The sequence below is a fragment of the Vanellus vanellus genome, assembly GCF_965231255.1.
Source record: "Vanellus vanellus genome assembly, chromosome: 7".
NCBI classification, from domain to species: Eukaryota; Metazoa; Chordata; class Aves; order Charadriiformes; family Charadriidae; genus Vanellus; species Vanellus vanellus.
Window position 1 is genome coordinate 4,401,728 of NC_138912.1, and position 20,014 is coordinate 4,421,741.

A 20,014-nucleotide genomic window follows, 5' to 3' on the forward strand; every position below is an offset into this window, starting at 1 on the left:
CGGATTTAGTTTCTCCAGCCTGATCTGATGATAATTCCAGTCAGTCACCATTTTTCCTGTTTAACTTTAAAAGCTGTATATTCATGCCACTAAACAGATGCAGCTAGACCGGGAGCATACTTAAGGCAGAGTAAATGGATCTTTCACTGTTGAAGCCTTAATATTTAAAGCAGCATTAACAGTCCATTGCAATCTAGGAAACAAGGAGACTGGCAGCTACGGGATTCACAACAGTTACAGCAAGGACACCGAGCCGGAACAAGGAATCCCTGGAGAAAAAAATTCTGATCAGGGAGAAGATTTTGGGGTCGGACAGGGGGTTTACAGTACCTTCCAATGTGCTACAAACTGAACATATGTTAATAAATTTTCATTTCTTTTTTTGGGGAATGTCATGCTAAATACAGGCAGGGTGTTACACAGCAAGTCAGAGAAGCCCGAGCACTCCTCAAAGCACCACCAAAGGAGCACAGACTACGCAAAACTCACACACCAGCCCAGAACAGCAATTCTTGTACCATCTACAGGAGACTTGTCTTGGCAGCCCGTATCACTCGGAGTCCAACGGCTGTTTGGTTTCAGCAGCGCTGCTAGCATTTAATTAGCACACATTAACCACAAAAATGTGGTTGGACAGGGATGGAATTAACTCCAGGTAATTTGACACAGGACTTCTAAGTTCACCTGTTCAGTGTTATGTGTTTCTCTGTATGTATGGATTGATGCGACTCGTGGCAAGCAAATCAAGTCATAAATATTTGTCTGACTAAATTCCTGGAAATGTGTGTCTAGCTAAAGGTTGTCCCAGACACACGGTTACCTTCTGGCTCACACAGCAAGATGACAATTTCAGCATACTTAGGCCATGTAACACTTGTCTGCCCAATATATAAAATAAAAAGTTTGCAAACCGCTCAGCCTTTCAGTTTAAAAGCAACACAAACCTGAAGCATCGGATGAGTAACCATACGTTCCAGTCTATCCTTTTATCATCTCAAATAAAATACAACTACAAAGAGTACCAAATTTTACACTCTCCCCAAAAAAAAAAAACAAAAACAAAAACCCCAAAACATTTCACTTCCTTAAGGAAGTTTTGCCACTGCACAAAACTTGGAAGCCAAACAGCTTCTCAGATTTTCTGAAGACTCTATATATATATAATAGGCTAGACATTTGACATGAACTCCACAGCTTGGAGTTCTATTCATTATGTGTTTGCCACCTTCCAAAGTTAGCATACTTTTTTTTAACATCACAAAAAAAGATGTTTCAGGAAGTCCTCTACTAAGCTATAAATAAATAGTGATGTATTGATGAAAACTTCTGTAGGATAGTCACCAAGCTTGATATACTTGAGGCCAGGAAGATGAACCATGGGCAAAAGTCACACCCTCACACCCTGTAATGCAGCCACAGTGCCTGATCAGTTCTTTCCACATCGGTTTTGTTTATTGCTGAGCATGTACAGATGCTCCCAATCCCCTCCTATGTTTTTATTCCAGTAGACAGGTTAATATTAAAGTGTTAGCATCCAATACAGAGGAAAGTTGCCCAAACACATACTTGCCTTGCAAAATACAATACATGCATCACTAGAAATCTACAAACCTATGTCTAAGCAAAACTGGACCCAGTCAGCTAAATATCTTCATATTTATCTTAAGGATAACTAGGCTGTTTGCCCAGAAGACTAGGAGGAGAAACAGTCAGAAAGAACTTGATCAAGCTATGCAAAATTATAGTACTACTTGAAAAATAGGTCAGTATTTACATCACACACTGTACAGTGTGAATTACTGAAGCACAGATTTTAAAAACTTCCTTTTAACTACACCACGGAATTTGCTTTTGCAGATAGGGATATTTACATTATTAGTCAACCAATATTTTGTAATTGTAACTAAGTTACCTAATCTTATACATCACATAACTGTTGGTAGAGCATTTATGAACAAAATTCCTTCCTTTTCAGCCCCTACGGCATACATTCAAGTTGCCACCTCTTTTATCAACTACAAACAAAAAAAAAGCTCAACTTTACCATTCTCCACCCTACCTCAATTTCTCGACCCTTCTTTGTACACCCTTGCCTCCTGCTTTAAGGGTGAGTCCTTTTCACTGCTCTCAAGGGCTGCTTCAGCGATCGTGTCCCGCAGTGCTGCGGAGTGACACGGCATGCCCCTTCATGCTCAAAGAGCACCAGCAGATACCACTGTCACTGGTAAGAAACTATGCCAATGCAAACACCTTCTGCCTGTCTCGCCCCCAACTTTATGAAGTATGCCAGAGAGCTTCCTTCAGGCAATGCTAAATACAGCTTAGTTTCTAAAATGAACATTTACAGCCATCAGTACCACAAACAAATGGAATTGCAAATTCCATTTATTAAACCTCCAGTGTCTTACAGCAGTACAAACCACACAACTTTTGGGAAGTTCTCACAACCAGAATATTTTATATAAATTACAGACTAAAGGCATGCAGAGTAGAGGTCAAAAGACATTTTTACTGTGGCTACATGCAGCATGCCCACCATACAATGAAAAACTGCACATTTTGAGGGGATTTTGTTCTTTAGAATAGCTAACAAAAAATTACCTACAACGTAATCAGCTAGTAGCTTAATACCACTCTCCTTTCAACTTCCTTTACGTCTATGATTTATAGCTGAGCCATTTTTAAAACTCAATTTGAAAAACTAAAGGCTTACCTTGAAAGCGGGTATATCCTAATGTTTCTCCTCGGAAACTCTTATAATATTTTACTCCATAAACTATAATTGGTCTTCTAAGAATATGTGCAAGTACAAAAATGTGTGTCTGCTCCAAACTCGCTCCAGGCTGAACCAAACACAAAGACAGACATCACTTGAAACAGAACTTATCATTCTCTACTTTGAAATTTGAAAAAATAGTCTCCAAATTTAGACCGAAAATGCTTTTAAGAGTGACCTAGCTTTGGCAGGGAAAACAAACGACTGGAAGACTACTATATATCAGTTGGAAATAAGCAAAAACATTTCAGCTTGCACAAGAACTTAATCTGTCACTAATAATTCTTTGTCCTATTGCCCAGATTCAATCTAACATATTTCATTCCCCAGTTAGAAGTTAAACTCTACATAATGTTTCATGTAAAAATAATTAAATAAAAGTACTTTGATGATAGGAAAAGAACACATCCAAAACAAATCGCAAGAACATAGCACCAAAATCACATTTATACTTTAAAAGAGGAGCTAAAAATATTCTCATAGTTGGAAGCTTATAGGAACGTAAATCGCATTTTGGAGGGGGGTTATAAACTTTGGCAAGCTGCTATTTTAAGTAGTGTAAGCTTACAGATTTGTAGGTGTGTTCTAAGAGGTAAGTGTTACAGGAGCTAGGAGGCAGGACATTAAATAGAAAATTGTGTATTAGTTTGTTGTTTTGTTGTTTGTTTTTTTTTTTTTTTTCCCCCTACAGACTTCACTCTGACACCAAAAAAACACAGACTTTTTTTCACTGTACTGATCAATATTAAGCTCCAAAATTAGAATTTTAAAATGAACTTTTCCATCCTGGCAGGAAAAGTCTACCCAGTAATACTGTAAGATTGCTGGCTTAAGAGGAGTGTTTTCCTTTATACATGAAAATTCTTATTCCTGAAGAACACTGAGGTTTTGAATTTTTTTTTCCAGAAAGATTAAAATGTCCTTTCTGACAGTCATCTATAAAGAAGCTTTCTTACCTGGCTCGCAAGAGAGAGTATGAATGCCCAATCTTCCTGCCACTGTTCCTCTCGCAATGAGAAATGTAAACCAAAGCTTTGGGAATACCATGATTCCCACTCTTTCCAGCGTGTATAGAACCTAAAACGTGAGAGAGAAAGAAAGAGTAATATGGTAGTGTGTATATATATAGTATGTGTGTGTACAGAGAGAGAGTAAAAAAAAAAAACCAAACCACACACATTTACTCAAGCATCATACATCTGACAGCAATATTCAACCCTTGTAATTCTTTATCCCAACTCTGTATAGAAAGGGGAAGAAAGAGAGCACACGTCAAGAAAACTTGATTTTATTTTTTTTTTTAGTCTCCAGGAAGCTCCATTTGATAATCCTCATTCGTGAGATCACTGGGGATTGCAATGCCTGCAGCAAATACACTGTAATAGATGCAAGTTGCTAACAGCCTCCTGGCTAGTTTGATACTTCTTGTAATAGTTTTTTTTGAAGCCTTATTTAGGTTTATTTATTTTTAAGTGCTGATGTACAGGGAACAAACCCAAGACATTCCATTTCACATAAGAGGAGTTGCACATTCTTCTCACACAAACAATATAGGTATTCTCTACTGTTGACCATGCCATGAGCCAATTAACTCCAAAGTTCTTGCGTATCAACTTCAAGTAGACTGTGGTTAAGAGGCAGAACCTGTTTTATACCAGTTTTTGGAGCAAAGAGTATGGTAATTTCACATTATATGGAATAGTTAAAGTGGCGTGGACAAGAATCAAATACAGAAAGGCAGATTAATCTGATTTACACTCAAAAGTTTTAATGCCACAGGATTTCTATTTTCCCATTTAAATTAAAACTCAGCATTTTTGTACACTAGTTTCATCCTGATGTTTTATCCTTCTTAATCAATTACAAAGAAAAATCACCTATGCATTGAAAGAGCAGACACTGGCTTTTTAAAATTTTAAACTCAGTCCAATCACCGCACTATGGAAAGGCCACAACTGCACATGAGGCACATGGGTTTAGTGAAGAGTGCTAAGCCAACTTTTAAACAATGGCCTTTACTGTGAATACAAAGAAACCATTCTCAAGTTCAGCTTATTAAAAAAGTCACTGGAATGAACTCATTTAATTACAATCTGAGAAAATTAACAGACAGTAGGGGGGGGAGGAGGGAGGGAACCCTTCCTTATACTTTCAGTAGAGATGTAATCTCCTAAAATATTAGCGTGTATCACAGCTGCCACTGTGATTGGGAAACCAGGCTGGTTTTCCCAATTACAGCTAAAATCTTTGCATGCATTACAGGACCTATTAGTAAGACATTTTGATAGGTCTATGAGCTGACTCACAGTAATATCTCTACAGGGAATGATCTGGATCTGTGTTCCAGTTTCTATCCAAACACATCAACTGCTTCCATCTTTGCAGCTAATAGATATTTTGCCCGTTTTTCCCCAGAAATCTCTAACCGAACACCTTGTAATAAATGAATTAATTGCTAGGTCTGCTGGAAGAAGTTCAATCAGAATCTGCTTAACAGAAGAAAAAAAAAAAAAAAAAAGAAAAAACAAACTACCCACAAAACCTCTACTGAGGAAGTGTTTTCCTAAAGAAGTTTCTTCTTTGAATTAGTCAGCCACAGACAATCTGTAGATGTTCATAGGAGGCTCTTTCGATAGCCTTGTAGACAGAAGCTGAGGCTTCAGACTTTGATCTTATCTAAAACAAACTTTTCAGTTTAACACAAGAGGACTGAATGCATCCGTAAAAAAAAAATCTGAAAGCCAATTTACAGCATATGCCCATTCTCCACCAAAAACTAATGGTGGAATACAAAAAGGGACAAATCGGAACACAGTTTTGAGTAAACTAAAAAAGTGTAGTCATTTAAAGGGTGAGTGGAAAAGACTCCACAGGCCAGAGCCTCTGGGATCTTCACTACTGAGCTTTTTCTGAGTACCAGACACTAGACTGCCTCTAGTAAATAGATTCTTCTTTGTTCAGCATCTAAACAAACATTACAAAATGAGGCCAAATGAGTTACATGAATATTCTGTGCCTGACTGTAAAAATACCCAGTTTTAAGTGTCTTTGTGAAGGCTTTGAAGAACAATTCCACTAGCTAAAAGTTTAAGCGTACTGTTGTTGAGACTAGTAGTGATTGCGTTTAAGAACCTATTCTTTCAGCAACGATCATTAAAGCCAGTGACAACACCATCACATCCTATCTGCTATACATCCTAGCCGCTACATGTCCTAGCCCACAAAATTAAAAGTAAATGTATCTTCCCATATAGAATCTAAAGAGCAAGTATAGGTTGTACAGGACGATCGATTTACCACAGAACTCAACTAAAAGACTTTTCACACCCTCAGTCTGGAATTTTTGAAAGAAATTGTAATTCAAGTCTGATCTAGTATCACCACTAACATGTCAGTTGCTTCTTCAAGAATTTCCATCACTAACAGCCTCTGCAGGCAGACCAGTTCTTATTAAGGATGTAGTTCTGTAGAGGCTGGCACGAAAACCTGTACTAAGTTTTCCAATGACGAACTAGCAATTAAGATTATCCAGGCTGAAGGTAGGCAACTGTACTCAAGCAACAATAAAGGAACATATGAATCAGTAAAAAAAAAAAAAATACAAACCAAAAACTGTGCTTCCAGTAATGACAAAGATTAAGTGAATTCAGAGTAAAATGCAAATTCTGTCTAGAACATGAGCTAAAAAGCTTAACCAGATTTAATACACTAAATAATGAGTGTTATGTTAGATACAACAGTAAGTCAACACCAGTTAACGCTAACATTTTGAAAGACTGGTTTAAACCTCAACAGTTTGCAGCATGTTTTTGGATACCATGCTTGTTTTTGTTACCATAAAGAACCAAACCTGATCTATCATAAACTTCTGTTCTGGCCTCAGGGAACTGCTTGTGATGCCAGGGACATTCCTGCGTGGTCAAGATGCACACTCCACTATAAACAACTCCAAAGTAGTGACAGATCTAATCCGAGACAGGTTCTCGGAAGAGTTGTTACTGAAGCACCACTGTATTGAATCCAGCTCTGTGTACTAATTTTGGGAGTTTTCTCCAAACAGCTCACAGTCAGGGAGAGTGATCACAACAGCTACTTATAGGTACCCCTAAAACTAACCTTTGTTGTTGACTTCCCGTACAGCACGCACAGCAAGGGGACAGGCTCTTTCTCTAGTATGCCTGCTGAGTGTTTCTCTTCTCCTTGACTACAAGAACATAAGAAAACTAATCGTCTGTGTCTTACATTATTAGTCTTTATCAGTATCTTCCCTTATTCCCATTACACACTGGAGAGCTGTTGGACACCGCTGGGGTGCAACTGTAAAAATTTTTCCTCTAGCAGAGGCAAATCACAGTATCGGATTAAAGAAGGTTGCGAGAGTAAAACAAAAGTTGTTTTACAGAATGATGAATTAATTCTATGGCCAAGTGACAGCACTAGTTAAATGTCACCATTCTGCTTTACTGCCATTATTTTAGCAGGCAGGACAGGAATAGAAAGAGCAACACCGAATAAAGCTGTAACTAAGCAGATGGAATGAAAATACTGAAAAGTTTATACGGGAATAAAAGGCTATCTTCTATTAACAATCTTCTGCAAAGCTTCCACCAACAGCAGCAAGGCATGGCATGTGCATGATTTACATTGCAAGTAAATTCCAGTTTTAACTGTGGTTAGCACGCTCTTGACAAGCACACACAGCATAAAGTGTTTTACTCTGTTTTAAATGCTATTTGTTGAATATCACATACCGTCACTGGGTTCAGAATGTTCAAGTTTCCAGTGCTGACATTTAAAATACACTAGATCTAGATTTCTACATGAATCACACCGTGACTCAACATTCTGAGGCACACAATCCACAGTAAACTGGGGAGTGGTGATTGTGTTTCTTGTTAAACTACTATCAACTACTATGCTACATGGAAAACTATCTTTAAAGTTAACATAAAAACTAAGTTACCAATGCGAGCAGTCATGTAAACTGTCGTGAAGAGCTTTCCGCAGCACTGAATCCTTGTCGTAAATGCCCCAAGTGGCTTGTAGTACTGAATCAAGCAGGCAATCCCCAGCAGTCCGATTCCAAAGTGCATATAACCTGCTGTCCAAGCGCGTACCCAGTTCCAGTGACCAGTTAATAATGGGAGATTCCTCTTCTAGCTCTGCAACATGACAATAACCTCTTTTAAAAACTTATATCCATTTGAAGTCTCAGAGAAGCTGAAGAGCACATTAGCGGCATCATCTCAACAATTTACCCATTTACATGAATGAAACTAAGTTTTCCTTCATACTACAAAAATAAGTGAACTACAAAAGCTAAAGGCATTCCTTGGGCAGAATACTGTCAAGAAAAGAAAAAAAGACACAAAACCAAACCAAAACAAACCATAGCCTTAAACAAAGCACCACATCATTTGTTTGAGGATTGTTACTGAAGTGGAAAGATCACTCAGTTTTCTTTAAAGAGCTTGTGAGTTAAAACTGCAAAGCTTCAAAAATCTTTAAAATTCAAAGATCCATTACAAACATGATTTCTACACTTCATTCTCTCTCTGCCTCATAAATGGACTGTAAAATAATTCCAGGGTGATTAACTTGAAAGCGTCAAATCTATATTTAAAACAAATTCAGGCAACAAAGCCACATAAACACTTTTTTTTAGTAACAGAAATATTATCTAATGAAAAGCAAGGAGAGATTCTAGCCATTCTCAGAGCTTTTACCTTTCTGAACATCTCTATCAAGTACTTCGTCAAATAACTTCTCTTGGACTGTGGGTGGTAAGTCTTCAATATCTGGAAAAATAAGAAGCAAATATAAAAGTCATTTAACGTTACTGTAAGAGAGATACATTACTAACTGATGCTCAGGAGAACTTACACAACCGATTTCGCCCTATCATCCCTAATGTCTCCTCTGAAAAGCTGCTATTTTCAGATCTGTCACTTGTGACCATAGGCTTCATACATCACACTGAAGTAGATATGTATCTCACACCGACTGTCACACCTTTTATGCAGAAGGGATCATCACAGCATGCATAGGGTAAGAATGGATTTCTCTGACGGAGAAACTGAAGCAGAAAACTACTTTGAGGTGTGGGGCAAAAAGTATTTTCAACCCTGCTGTATTTAGGACAGCTTCAATCCTAAGCAGTAGTTTTCCACGTATCTGAATGGCTTCTCCTCCCCGGTCTCCCCCAATGGACAGGTACAGTGTGCCAAGACTTGTTCTTGTACGGAACACCCACTTACTTAGTCATTTCATGCAGACTTCAGTGAAATAGTTCAGCGAACCCCAATGGTCTGCAGGCCACAGTTTGCAGGTTAGAAAACAAGAAATGGGAAAACTATTGAGCTATGACATGGAAAATGCCACTACTGACAACTATTCCGAGACCTTTGCAGACAGAATCTGCAACTGTGGATCTACCATTATTTAAAAAAAAAAAAAAAAAGGCAGAAAATATGTAGTGGGCTAAACTCTTGGACTCCTGTATCACATAAAACAATAGTCACATGTTCTAAGATGCAAACATTTGCTGTAACTTAAGGATTTGCTCGTGGCCTGCATTTCAATACCAGATCAGTAGCAAAGGGTTGCTAGGCAGATCAGCAACTAGAGAAACTTTGCTGGCTACAGCACAATTGTGAAACTTAAGGGAGTAAACCAAATAGTTAAACAGAAACATCTAGTATCCCTTCAGGCAGCCTAAGGAATAATGACTGGGCTCTAAGTGGTATTTCAAGGGCACGAAGATGTCTCTTGATCTCTCTTAATTCTGCCAGTCCTGCTCAGATGTCCAAAACCCTAGGGCTTCTAAAAGTGAAGCTCACGTTTAGGCACATGCATTGTTACTGACGCATACTATTGTTTGGTGCAGGCAGGGTGTTGTGAGGTGGTCAGGGATATTTTTTTTGTACGATTAAAAAAAAAAAATCAACCAAAACTAAAACTGGCTTAGAGTGGCCAGCAATCAATTTAAAATTTTGCACTCTAATGTCTGTGCATTGGCTCTTCGGAAGGATGGATCCTATCCATTCATTTGAAAAATCAAGTTTCTAAATTACATCAAATAGGTAATATCCTAATAGGATTGTGCAATTTATACCACTATTCTTGGAAATCCTTGAGACCAACTGCTAACTGTTGTCTGCAAAAGACATTCCGCTGACTAAGCATGATGGAAGTGGAAATAAATTGACAGTCTTGACGTACAGAAGCTTTTGAACATCCTTATTCCTTAATTATTTAATGGCTACTACATGTGTCAAAAAGTTGCACAGTGGTTTAAGACATTTCTCTTGAAAATACTGAACAAATTCCTCAGGTCTGGCAAGAGCAACTTTCTTTATCTGTGTTACGAATCATTCTGTTGCCTCTGTTTCCCTTCTCTCACCCAAACAGCCATGAAGTGTTTGTCTCCAGACACTTCGTACACCCACGCCATCTGCCTCTCCTATGTGACCCACAAAAAAACTCTGTTTGAGGTGCTGTATTCAGTTAGTTGTAGGCAAATGGTAAACATTATTCAGACATTTTGAAGAGGAGATGAGGTAACACTCAGCCAAAAAGGTTCCAAATACAATTCTTACAGTGCTACTGCTTTATAAAAAAGACAAACGGATCTGCTGATTATTACAATTCCCATCTACACATTTGCTTACCTCTGGTAGTATTTCTATTAAAGGAAGCAGTTACTGAAGATTAAAAGTCTGCTAATAGCTTTTTGTTAATAAAACATTCTCTTGATTGCAGAGTAACTCAGAAGTATTGAAAAAGTGTTACTGCTATAACCAGGTACAAATGCAAAGAATAGCTCTGGGCCTTAATGGAAAGGACTGAAAGTTACCATAGCTATGTGAAAAGTCATATTAGAGCCCAGAAACATCTGGGTTCCAATCGTAACTTCAAACACAGCCTTTCCATAGAATACACAACTTTTCTTCAATTTCCTCGTGTCTAAAGAAAACAACGTATGTTCACTTCACAGGAACAACATATGAGTTGAAGTGTGCAAATACTGAATATATTAATAAGCAAATTCAACTACTAGATCTGACCTAAGCTATTAAAACTTAATAAATAAAACCTATACATACATACACCACTACCATCAGAAAGTAAAAGTATACATCCAAAATGAGCAATTCTTAACTAGGTGACAAAAAAAACACAACAATCTTCCATCAGTAAGAAGAATTTTGTAACTACCTGCAGGTAACGTAAATGTTACAAGGTCAGTCAGAAAATAGCAAGCAAAGTCTCCCTTTCGTTGATGAAGAGATGCAGCAATTTCACGACGAATTTGTTCTGTGACCTCTGGACACACCATGGCAGGAATGCACTTCGCTGCATGTTGCGATACCTGTAACATAACACAGTTACTGCACTCAGTATTATTTCTAGTTAAATATGAAGACTTAGAAGTGATAACTACCAGCAGGCAGTATTTTGTTAGCAAGTAATGCAACAGAAGTATAAACAGTGGTACTCTGAAAGATTAAATGTTTAGTGACTCCCAATGAATTAATGTCTCATTTGTCACATAGCTGATAACAAAGCCAGTTAAGAACCTCTTTAAATCAAAGTAGTGAATTAACAGATGACCACTTTCAGCAGGAAAAGGAAAGCAATAAAAACAGGTAAGAGCTAGATAACAATAGGAAACATACCTCAAATCTTACGCATGAGCCCAGTCTACATTTAACAAAGAACTTCATTACCACAGCACAAGACAGTTTCCTACAAAGAATGTTCCCAAAAACTATTAAGCTAAGATACTTAAATTTCTCCAGATTCTAATCACTGGCAGCAGGAACTCATTCAATGATATAGGGCAAGTGACACATGGATGACATTGAATATATATATATATTCAATATATAAAAAAACTCAACACCTTTAAGACACACATTTTCACTAGTTAATATCCTAGCAAAGGAAAGTATCACTAAGTATACCTAGAAACTGAAACAAAACCAAACGGAAAAATGTGTAAGACAGTATTTCAGCACATTAACTTGTTTTTAAATGTGTAACTCCATCCACCCAGATAGCTATGCAAGCAGCACAATACTACTGGCATTAGCCATATCTAAGTATAAACTCTTCTCAAGGCTTTAGCTACATTTGCCTTGCTTCATCTACTCTTTTTAATTACTCAACCCTATCATCCTTATGTGCTTCTCAGGCATGCTACTTTTCCCAGGAACACACGCTTTCAGAATTCCATTAAGCAGCAAAGGATGGAAGGAGGAAGAATAAAAATTTAGCTCTGATCAAGTGAGGAACCAGAAGTCTGAGATAAAGAAAACAGACAAAATGAGATAGCAGAATTACTTATGAGGCTGATAAGAGGGCAAAGATGGAGGAGGGCAAAGATCACCATAAGTGAGATGGACCATATAAAAATATACAAGGAAATGGAACATGCAAGAGCAAGGAGACCACAGAGGAATGAACCAGTCTATAAAACAGGCAAAGAGTGTGAAAAAATGCTCGAATTTTGCAAAGAAAGAAATTTCCCTTTCTCTGGAAGAGAAGCTCCCAAGAAAACTAGGAAGGAAAGACCAGGTAGACTTATTCATTAACAAAACTCAGAAAAAACTACACTGTCATTGATCTCTGTGTTTTGCTTTCAGGGCATTTCCTCTCCCCCACCCAAAGCACAGGAAGGCTCACAATAGCTCACTTCCAGAGTGAGGTCAGAACGTGTGCCAAGACTGCTCATTAATGAGAAAACTGAATGTCCTCAAGACCACCACACACATACAGTCCTAAAGTAAACTCGCTTCTTAAGAAGAAACATCAATAAAGGCACAAAGCAGCAGTTCATGTATTCTAACGATATTAGCCTCTACCTTCTAGCAAATAAAGTTACATGTCACTGGCTGCAAACAAGGGCGCCGTTACATAAGGTTCCTATTCAATCTACGCAAGGGCCAAAGTAACTCACCTCCGTAAGCAAAATTGCTAGCATATCTTGTCTCTGAAAGCGTATCGCCAGATGTACAAGCGTGTACCCAACGTCAAAAGCAGAAGGGCGATTTAGCAGGCGTACTTCATCTGCAGTAAGCTGGCGGGCAATATCTCCTCCTGATGACTTGTAAGCTTCAACAGCAGCTAAATCACCTTCTACAACTCCTAAAGAAAAAAAATATACAATTCATTTTAGCTAGTGAGTGAGCCACACTGGACCAAACCACCTTAATTAACAGTTTACCTCTATCTATTCTGATACAGACCTGACATATGAAGATCAGCTGCATACCAAGAATCTTGCAAATTTTTATTCTTTTTTTTTTTTTTTTTTTTTTTTTTTTTTTTTAACAGAAGACTACAAAATATTTACACTTACCTCCCCTCCTAGACCATTTCCACTATTCAAACTAGTTGGAAGAGATATGGCAGATCAAAAGCCTGTTCTGAAGCGGGGTTGAGGACGCTTCATGAAATACCTGGCATAACATGCTCACTAGCATTTCATTCAATCAGCAATACTGAAGTCAAGTCGTACATTCATAGCACAGAGATTAGTTTGATTATTTTATCTTCCCTTGTAACTTATCTTGAAAACAAACTACTGGATCTAAGAAATAGATCCATTAAAAGGGTTTTTTTGGAATTAAAGTCTTCCCCTCCCTCACCCCCCAATAAAGTTTAAAACAGTGTTGGAAGAGGGTACAGAGCATAGTTTCTCTTCAGCTCACCATCTCTGCTACTAACCGAATTTACAGTTATCATTCAGGGCACTCTATTAAAACTGAACTAAAGAGAAATGACACACACATACTGCATCACCTTTATGTTGCTTTACTTCCTAAAGCATAATAGGGCAGGGGACATGACCCTAATGTCTTCTAGAGTCCCTGGTAATCTCTAACTTCTGCATCATGCTTCTCAAGACCGTTCGTGCTGAATGCATTCTTTAGCTGCAATTATCAGAATACACCATCAACAAGGTGCGGTGCTGTTATCTTTAACAGTATGAGTTCCAGTGTAAGACTTCCTAAATTTAGAAATTCCTTCAATTACAAAGTTATGAAGCATATATCAAAAATAATAATAGAAGTGTGTAATGCTCAGTCAAGGAAACAGAAAAGTCATCTTAAAGCTATCTTTAATAAGGAAGTAAATAAGAACAGAAGAGTCAGAGCACAGGTCATAGAAAAAAAAAAAAAATAAAGAAAACCCTCTCTCCTATTTTCCTGTAGCTAAACCTCCCTGCCAACACCTAAGAGTCAGTAGTTGAGCAGAAGCCACGAGGCTGGAGACTTGAGTCCATCCTCCACTCAATTTGCTTACCGAGGCTCCAAGATTGATCAGAAGGGAAAGAGGTACATCTCAATGGCACTCACTCCTGTTCAGGACCAAGGTGCAAACACCAGACAAAAAAAAAAATCCAACCCAAAACCAACAAAACAACCCCGGCAAAAAAAAATAAAAAACCAAACAAAAATCCACACAACAAACTGAACTGCCTACTACCAGAGCAGCACACTAACTGCTGGGTTGCTGGTTAATCCAGGATTTGGGAAAGCATTCTTAGCTCAGTGAGGAAATCTATCATTTTCAATACTAAGATTATAAAGCTTTCAGAAGAAACGCAGAGGGAAAACAGATTATCAGTGTAAGACATTTCTCTACAAAGTTATCAGTTCTGCTTAGTAAGCCTCTACAGATAAAAGTTAGATTTTCATTTCAACAGTGGTCTAAAGCAGAGAAGTTTCAGAATACAAACTCAACTGCAAATTTCAGTCATATAACATCTACCCATTCATTAAGGACTCTGAAGTCCTTACAGGTCAGGGAAGAATGAAAACAATACAGAACGACAATTTTTTAGTTTTCTGATGCACGTTTCTGGTCTGCCTCTACAAGAAGATGTTCCCGTTCCACTCTGGTACTAATGTCTCATTCTGCTTAAGCCTGCTGAGGTGTTCGTTCACACATCTGGGATGAGTTAGTTAGACAAGAGTTGTAGCTGTCCATTTTAGTTCTTGTTCCATCGGAGTTAGAACTCTGCTGATGGAAAAATAATTTAAAGAAAGGAGCCACTACTGATGGAGAAAAGCTATTTCAGGGAAGGGAAATGAACACTGGAAATTCATTGGTCAGAGTTTCAAGACTTTCTCCAAAACATACATCAAAAGGAATGCAATATGGGATGTGACCAACACAGCTGTGCTCCTGTTGCAACACTCCTACTTCTGGGTAGGACTAAAACCCAAGCAAAAGGTACAGTTTGTCAATATATGCTGTATCCATAACAGGAATGCCAAGTATAGCATTTTATTTCCATGCAATCGCATTTATGCAACTGATAAAGCAATACCAAGGCTGATTGTGATGACTCCAAGCAAGTACAAACTGACTTGTTGGGTTTGGGGTTTTGGTGGTGGGTTTTTTTTTTTGGTTTTGTTTTTTTTTTTTTTATGTATACATTGATATCAAAGTCTGACAATTTCACATGACCGGCCCTCTTAAAACTATACTACAGCCTTGGCATAGGACCACCCGTTAGCAAACACCCAAGAATCCACAAGGAAAGAAGAAACTTATAAGATAGCAGATAATATACTCTGCTGACGACAAACTTCATTTTTTTATTATTAATTTAGGAAAGACATCTTGTGAAAGACTAATAGCCATTTCATAGCCTTTTATGTTTTAACCACTTCTATTGACACAGGAATGATTCCTGTTACCATATCTGCACTTTCCACCACACCACCCAATGACAAACATACCAAAGACCACCCAAGACTGGTAGGTAACCAGTCTGACAATCCAAACACCCCAGACTAATTTCAAAATTCAAACAAACATCCCCAAAATGATCTTTCGATGACAGATGATCAAACTCAAATCACTGTAACAGTTCCAGCTGCCCAGCCTGTCAAGTAGACACTAAACAGTAGCACAGGCTACTACAGCCTTAAGTTGTGCCGGGTAAATTCATATTTGTCATTATTTTTTTTTAAGCCTCAGCTGGTAAGGCAACATATTACCATCCCACTCTTAACCAAACCTCAGCAACAACAGTCTCCCACAACATCCTCATAGGGAAGCTTAGGAAGAGTGGGTTAGATGGACAGTAAGGTGGATAGAAAACTGGTTGTAAGACAGAGCTTAGAGGGTTGTGGTTAGAGGCACAGAGTCTAGTTGGAGGTCAGTGACGAGTGGTGTTCCCCAGGGGTCAGTACTGGGTCCGGTCCTGTTCAATATATTCATCAACGACTTGGATGAGGGAATAGAGTGCACCCTCAGCAAGTTTGCTGATGATACAAAGCTGGAAGGGGTGGCTGACACACCAGAAGGCTGTGCTGCCATACAGAGAGACCTGGACAGGCTGGAGAGTTGGGCGGAGAGGAATCTTATGAAATTCAATAAGGTCAAGTGTAGGGTGCTGCACCTGGGGAGGAATAACCCCATGCAGCAGTACAGGTTGGGAGCTGACCTGCTGGAGAGCAGCTCTGTGGAAAGGGACCTGGGAGTCCTGGTGGACAACAGGATGACCATGAGCCAGCAATGTGCCCTTGTGGCCAAGAAGGCCAGTGGCATCCTGGGGTACATCAAGAAGAGTGTGGCCAGCAGGGCGAGGGAGGTCATCCTCCCCCTCTACTCTACCTTAGTGAGGCCGCACCTGGAGTACTGTGTCCAGTTCTGGGCTCCCCAGGTCAAGAAGGACAGGGAACTGCTGGAGAGGGTGCAGCATAGGGCTACCAAGATGATTAGGGGACTGGAACACCTCTCTTATGAGGAAAGACTGAGGGAATTGGGTCTCTAATCTGGAAAAAAGACGGTTGAGGGGGGACCTGATCCATGCTTATAAATACTTAAAGGGTGGGTGCCAGGAGGATGGGGCCAGGCTCTTTTCGGTGGTGCCCAGCAACAGGACAAGAGGTAACAGGCAGAAACTTGAGTATAGGAAGTTCCACCTAAACATGAGGAGGAACTTCTTTACCTTGAGGGTGGCAGAGCACTGGAACAGGCTGCCCAGGGAGGTGGTGGAATCTCCATCTCTGGAGACATTCAAAACCCGCCTGGACGCGTTCCTGTGCAACCTGCTCTAAGGTGGCCCTACTCTGGCGGGGGGGGAGGTGAACTAGATGATCTCCAGAGGTCCCTTCCAACCCTATGATTCTATCATTCTACGATTCTAACAACTGAGGTCTAAGACTGATGCTGCAAGGCAGTCATGTGAGGTCTGGCAATGCCTTCAAGCACTAACTACTACAAGTTGCAATAAGGATCCAAATCAGTGACATGTGCTGTACGTAGCACTGCCAGTTCTTGCAGTTTATTCCCACGTCTTGCAATACTTGACATTCCTAAAAGCCCCACATCCTAGAATTAATTATTAAAATTGCTATAAAAGTAGTCATTTAAAAAGTACTTTTTTAAGCTTCGCTGATGAAGTTTAAAGATCAATATGTACATCAAAAACAGGCAAACTGTATATGCTTTCTAGGTCTTATTTAAAAAATGGAGATTGTAAATGTGTTTTAGGTATAGGGTTGGCAATACTCTATCTAGAAGCAAAGACGGCTGACAGTGTGTTAAATGACACATCAAACTAGCACTGTTGCAGCTCATCTAGGGACGGGGATGTGACCAGGTGCATGCATCATATCTGGTCATCCTCTATTCCTTAATCCAAACAGCCAAGTGACTATTTATGGGCGGGGGGGGGAGAGGAAAAAAAGCCTCAAGAAATTTTTAGATCAAGTTCAGACAAATTCACTTGCTAACCATTTTGTAACTGAGTCTCAATAGGTACACATGGCACACACACACACACAAAAAAAAATAAAAATCAAACTATACAGAGCTGCTTCTGCATATTTTTTTTGCGCAGAGCCCATTGCAAGTTTATTTCCTTATAAAAAGCTTCCTCTTGCAAACCTGTTGCATGCTCTAATGTCTGGTACTAACCTGCACTGAAATACTGTGACCCAAGTACCCAGAGCATCACTGCTGCAGGGCCTACACTCTATGCTCATTACAGCCTCTTTGGCCCCTCTTAGCCACAACAAGAAAAGTCCAAATTTCTCTTTACTCATTCTACCAAATACCTACTCTATTTTAGCCACTTCAAAAGAACAGGGAAAATTCCTGACAGCTCGTCAGGTGCCAGCCTGCCTACAGCACCAGTTAGTACAATCCAAGGCTGCAGTGAACACTGAGCAAAAATATAGTAATAACAGGCAGATTGCCAGAAATCTGAGAAAACACAAATCTTGCCTCAAAACTATGGGGTAAACTTGCTTACATGCAACATTCATGAGAACTGTCTGCAATTCCTAAATTCAGTATCACCACTCCAAAATGAGGTCTCAATATGCTTTTATTGACAATAGGAGGCACGTTCCTACAATGGCTTTGATTTCTGTCAGATGAATGAGAGCCTCCAATTCATTAAGTCTATTTAAATAAAGCTTAACAAAACACTATTTACAAGAAATATTACAGAAATATTTACTGATGTTATAATTCACTACATTTCATAACACACAAGTGCCTGATTACTTACACAAGCAGCCTTTGAATCATGTTCCGATGCAGTGCCGTGCCAGTTGAATTATTCCCCACTGACACCCCCTGCATTCCTCAGACTGTTAAAATGTCAAAAGGAAGAGTGGCATTTGCCTGAAGACTCTTTATGCAGCACCCATGAGCACTCCGGCAGCCAGACCTCTCGCGAGGGCATAGCTCTGATCAGTTACAAGAGCTACACAGATGCAAACAGATCCTTATGACTCAAGGGCTACCTCTGATCCACAGCAAGAATAGCTTTTAAGTGGACTCCAGAAATGTTAATTTGGTGTTATTGCAACTGAAGACACCAGTCTGTGCTTTGCTTAACGCACAAACACAACTATAGCCCGACACCCTCAGTGACAGGACAGAATGCCAAGCGCTGCACTCCAGTCATGAGAAAATGCGAGTGCAAGTTAGTGTTCTGGGTGTACAGATTCAACTGTGTTCCCATTTGCAGGTCAGGCATTTCCTCTCACTGGAATATTCTTTCACAGCACCGGGAGCCAAGGCTTTTCACTTCTTCTAGTAGAGCCTCAACTCCTACAGGTAGCACGGATCAGGAATATGCAATCTCAGAATGCATGAGAAGATACATGATAGAGATTAAGGTTATTTAAAAAGACTAAATTTAAAAAACATTAATCACAGTAATAACTATTTTTACCATCTTAATCTTGCATTTTTCCTGCCACAACTGTTACAACCATCTTTATTACGTATCAGACACTACCTTTGCTCATATTAAATAAGCCCATAATTAGCTTAGCTGCTAAAACCAAATTACTCCAGCTAAGGTGCTATTAAATTTATTCTGTAGAACATGTAAATATTTATAGGGTTTAGTGCAGTAAAGTAGAGAATACGCAAGAGCTTACAAGCATATCTAGAAAACTAAATCCTGTTTGCCCAAATCGCACAGTTCCCATGACTTCGGAACAGCCGGATGCAAAAGCTTCCAGAGAAAATACTATAGCAGCAGCCTTTATTTACATCACTATCTTTCTGATAGTTCTGGAGTGCACTGGCTGGCACAACTCGCAAATGAACTAGGGAAATTCTTCCAAATAGACCGATGCAGTTCTGCTGGTTTTCTACAGGGCAGCAGAGAGGCTGGGGGAGACAGAACTCGGCACCAGTACTGCCTTAGTGGTTCAGGACTCGGGTCCATCAGCTCCACCACCAGTTCCCAACACCAGCAAGGTTTAACTTACTTTTAACCTCTCTCCCTGTATATTTAAGAACAGAGAATAGTAACCCTCACTTTAACCATGTTTGCTGTCAGCTGACTTAAAAGGTACCTCAACAATACCTCAGTTGAACTGCTGTGGAGACAAATGAGCCATTGCAGAGCAGCAAAAAGCAGTGGATCAGCCAGCCTACAGTATCTGATTCTGCAGGAGGCTCCTGATCCTCAAAAACTCTAAAAGCATCACTACATAAGAGGCATCTATGCAGTCTCAAATATACTACAGGGTAGGCATTCTAAATCTTTGGAAAGGTCAAACAGGATTAAGCTGAAGTGAAACAAATAAAACCAAAGAGAATTAATTTCAATAATATACCTGCTAAAATATATATAACATTTTTTGGTAAATTAATAAAGAGTGTGAAGATGCCTCTGTTTAGATGAGATATCTAAAGAACAACCCACAGATTTGAGATTTCTTTGAGTCAAGGAGGTAGCAATGC

General features: G+C 39.2%; 1 protein-coding gene across 5 annotated transcripts in view; it reads right to left on the reverse strand.

Moving 5' to 3' along the window:
* ZRANB1 (zinc finger RANBP2-type containing 1) overlaps nt 1–20,014 on the reverse strand; it is a 69,451-nt gene that overhangs the window by 6,061 nt on the left and 43,376 nt on the right. For all 5 annotated transcript variants that reach the window (XM_082486122.1, XM_082486126.1, XM_082486125.1 and 2 more), the window contains 6 exons: nt 12,738–12,925; nt 10,994–11,147; nt 8,503–8,574; nt 7,740–7,938; nt 3,733–3,853; nt 2,714–2,843 (listed from right to left, as the gene is read on the reverse strand). In XM_082486122.1, the coding sequence (XP_082342248.1) occupies nt 2,714–2,843; nt 3,733–3,853; nt 7,740–7,938; nt 8,503–8,574; nt 10,994–11,147; nt 12,738–12,925 (864 nt within the window). The remainder of the gene's footprint in view (nt 1–2,713; nt 2,844–3,732; nt 3,854–7,739; nt 7,939–8,502; nt 8,575–10,993; nt 11,148–12,737; nt 12,926–20,014) is intronic.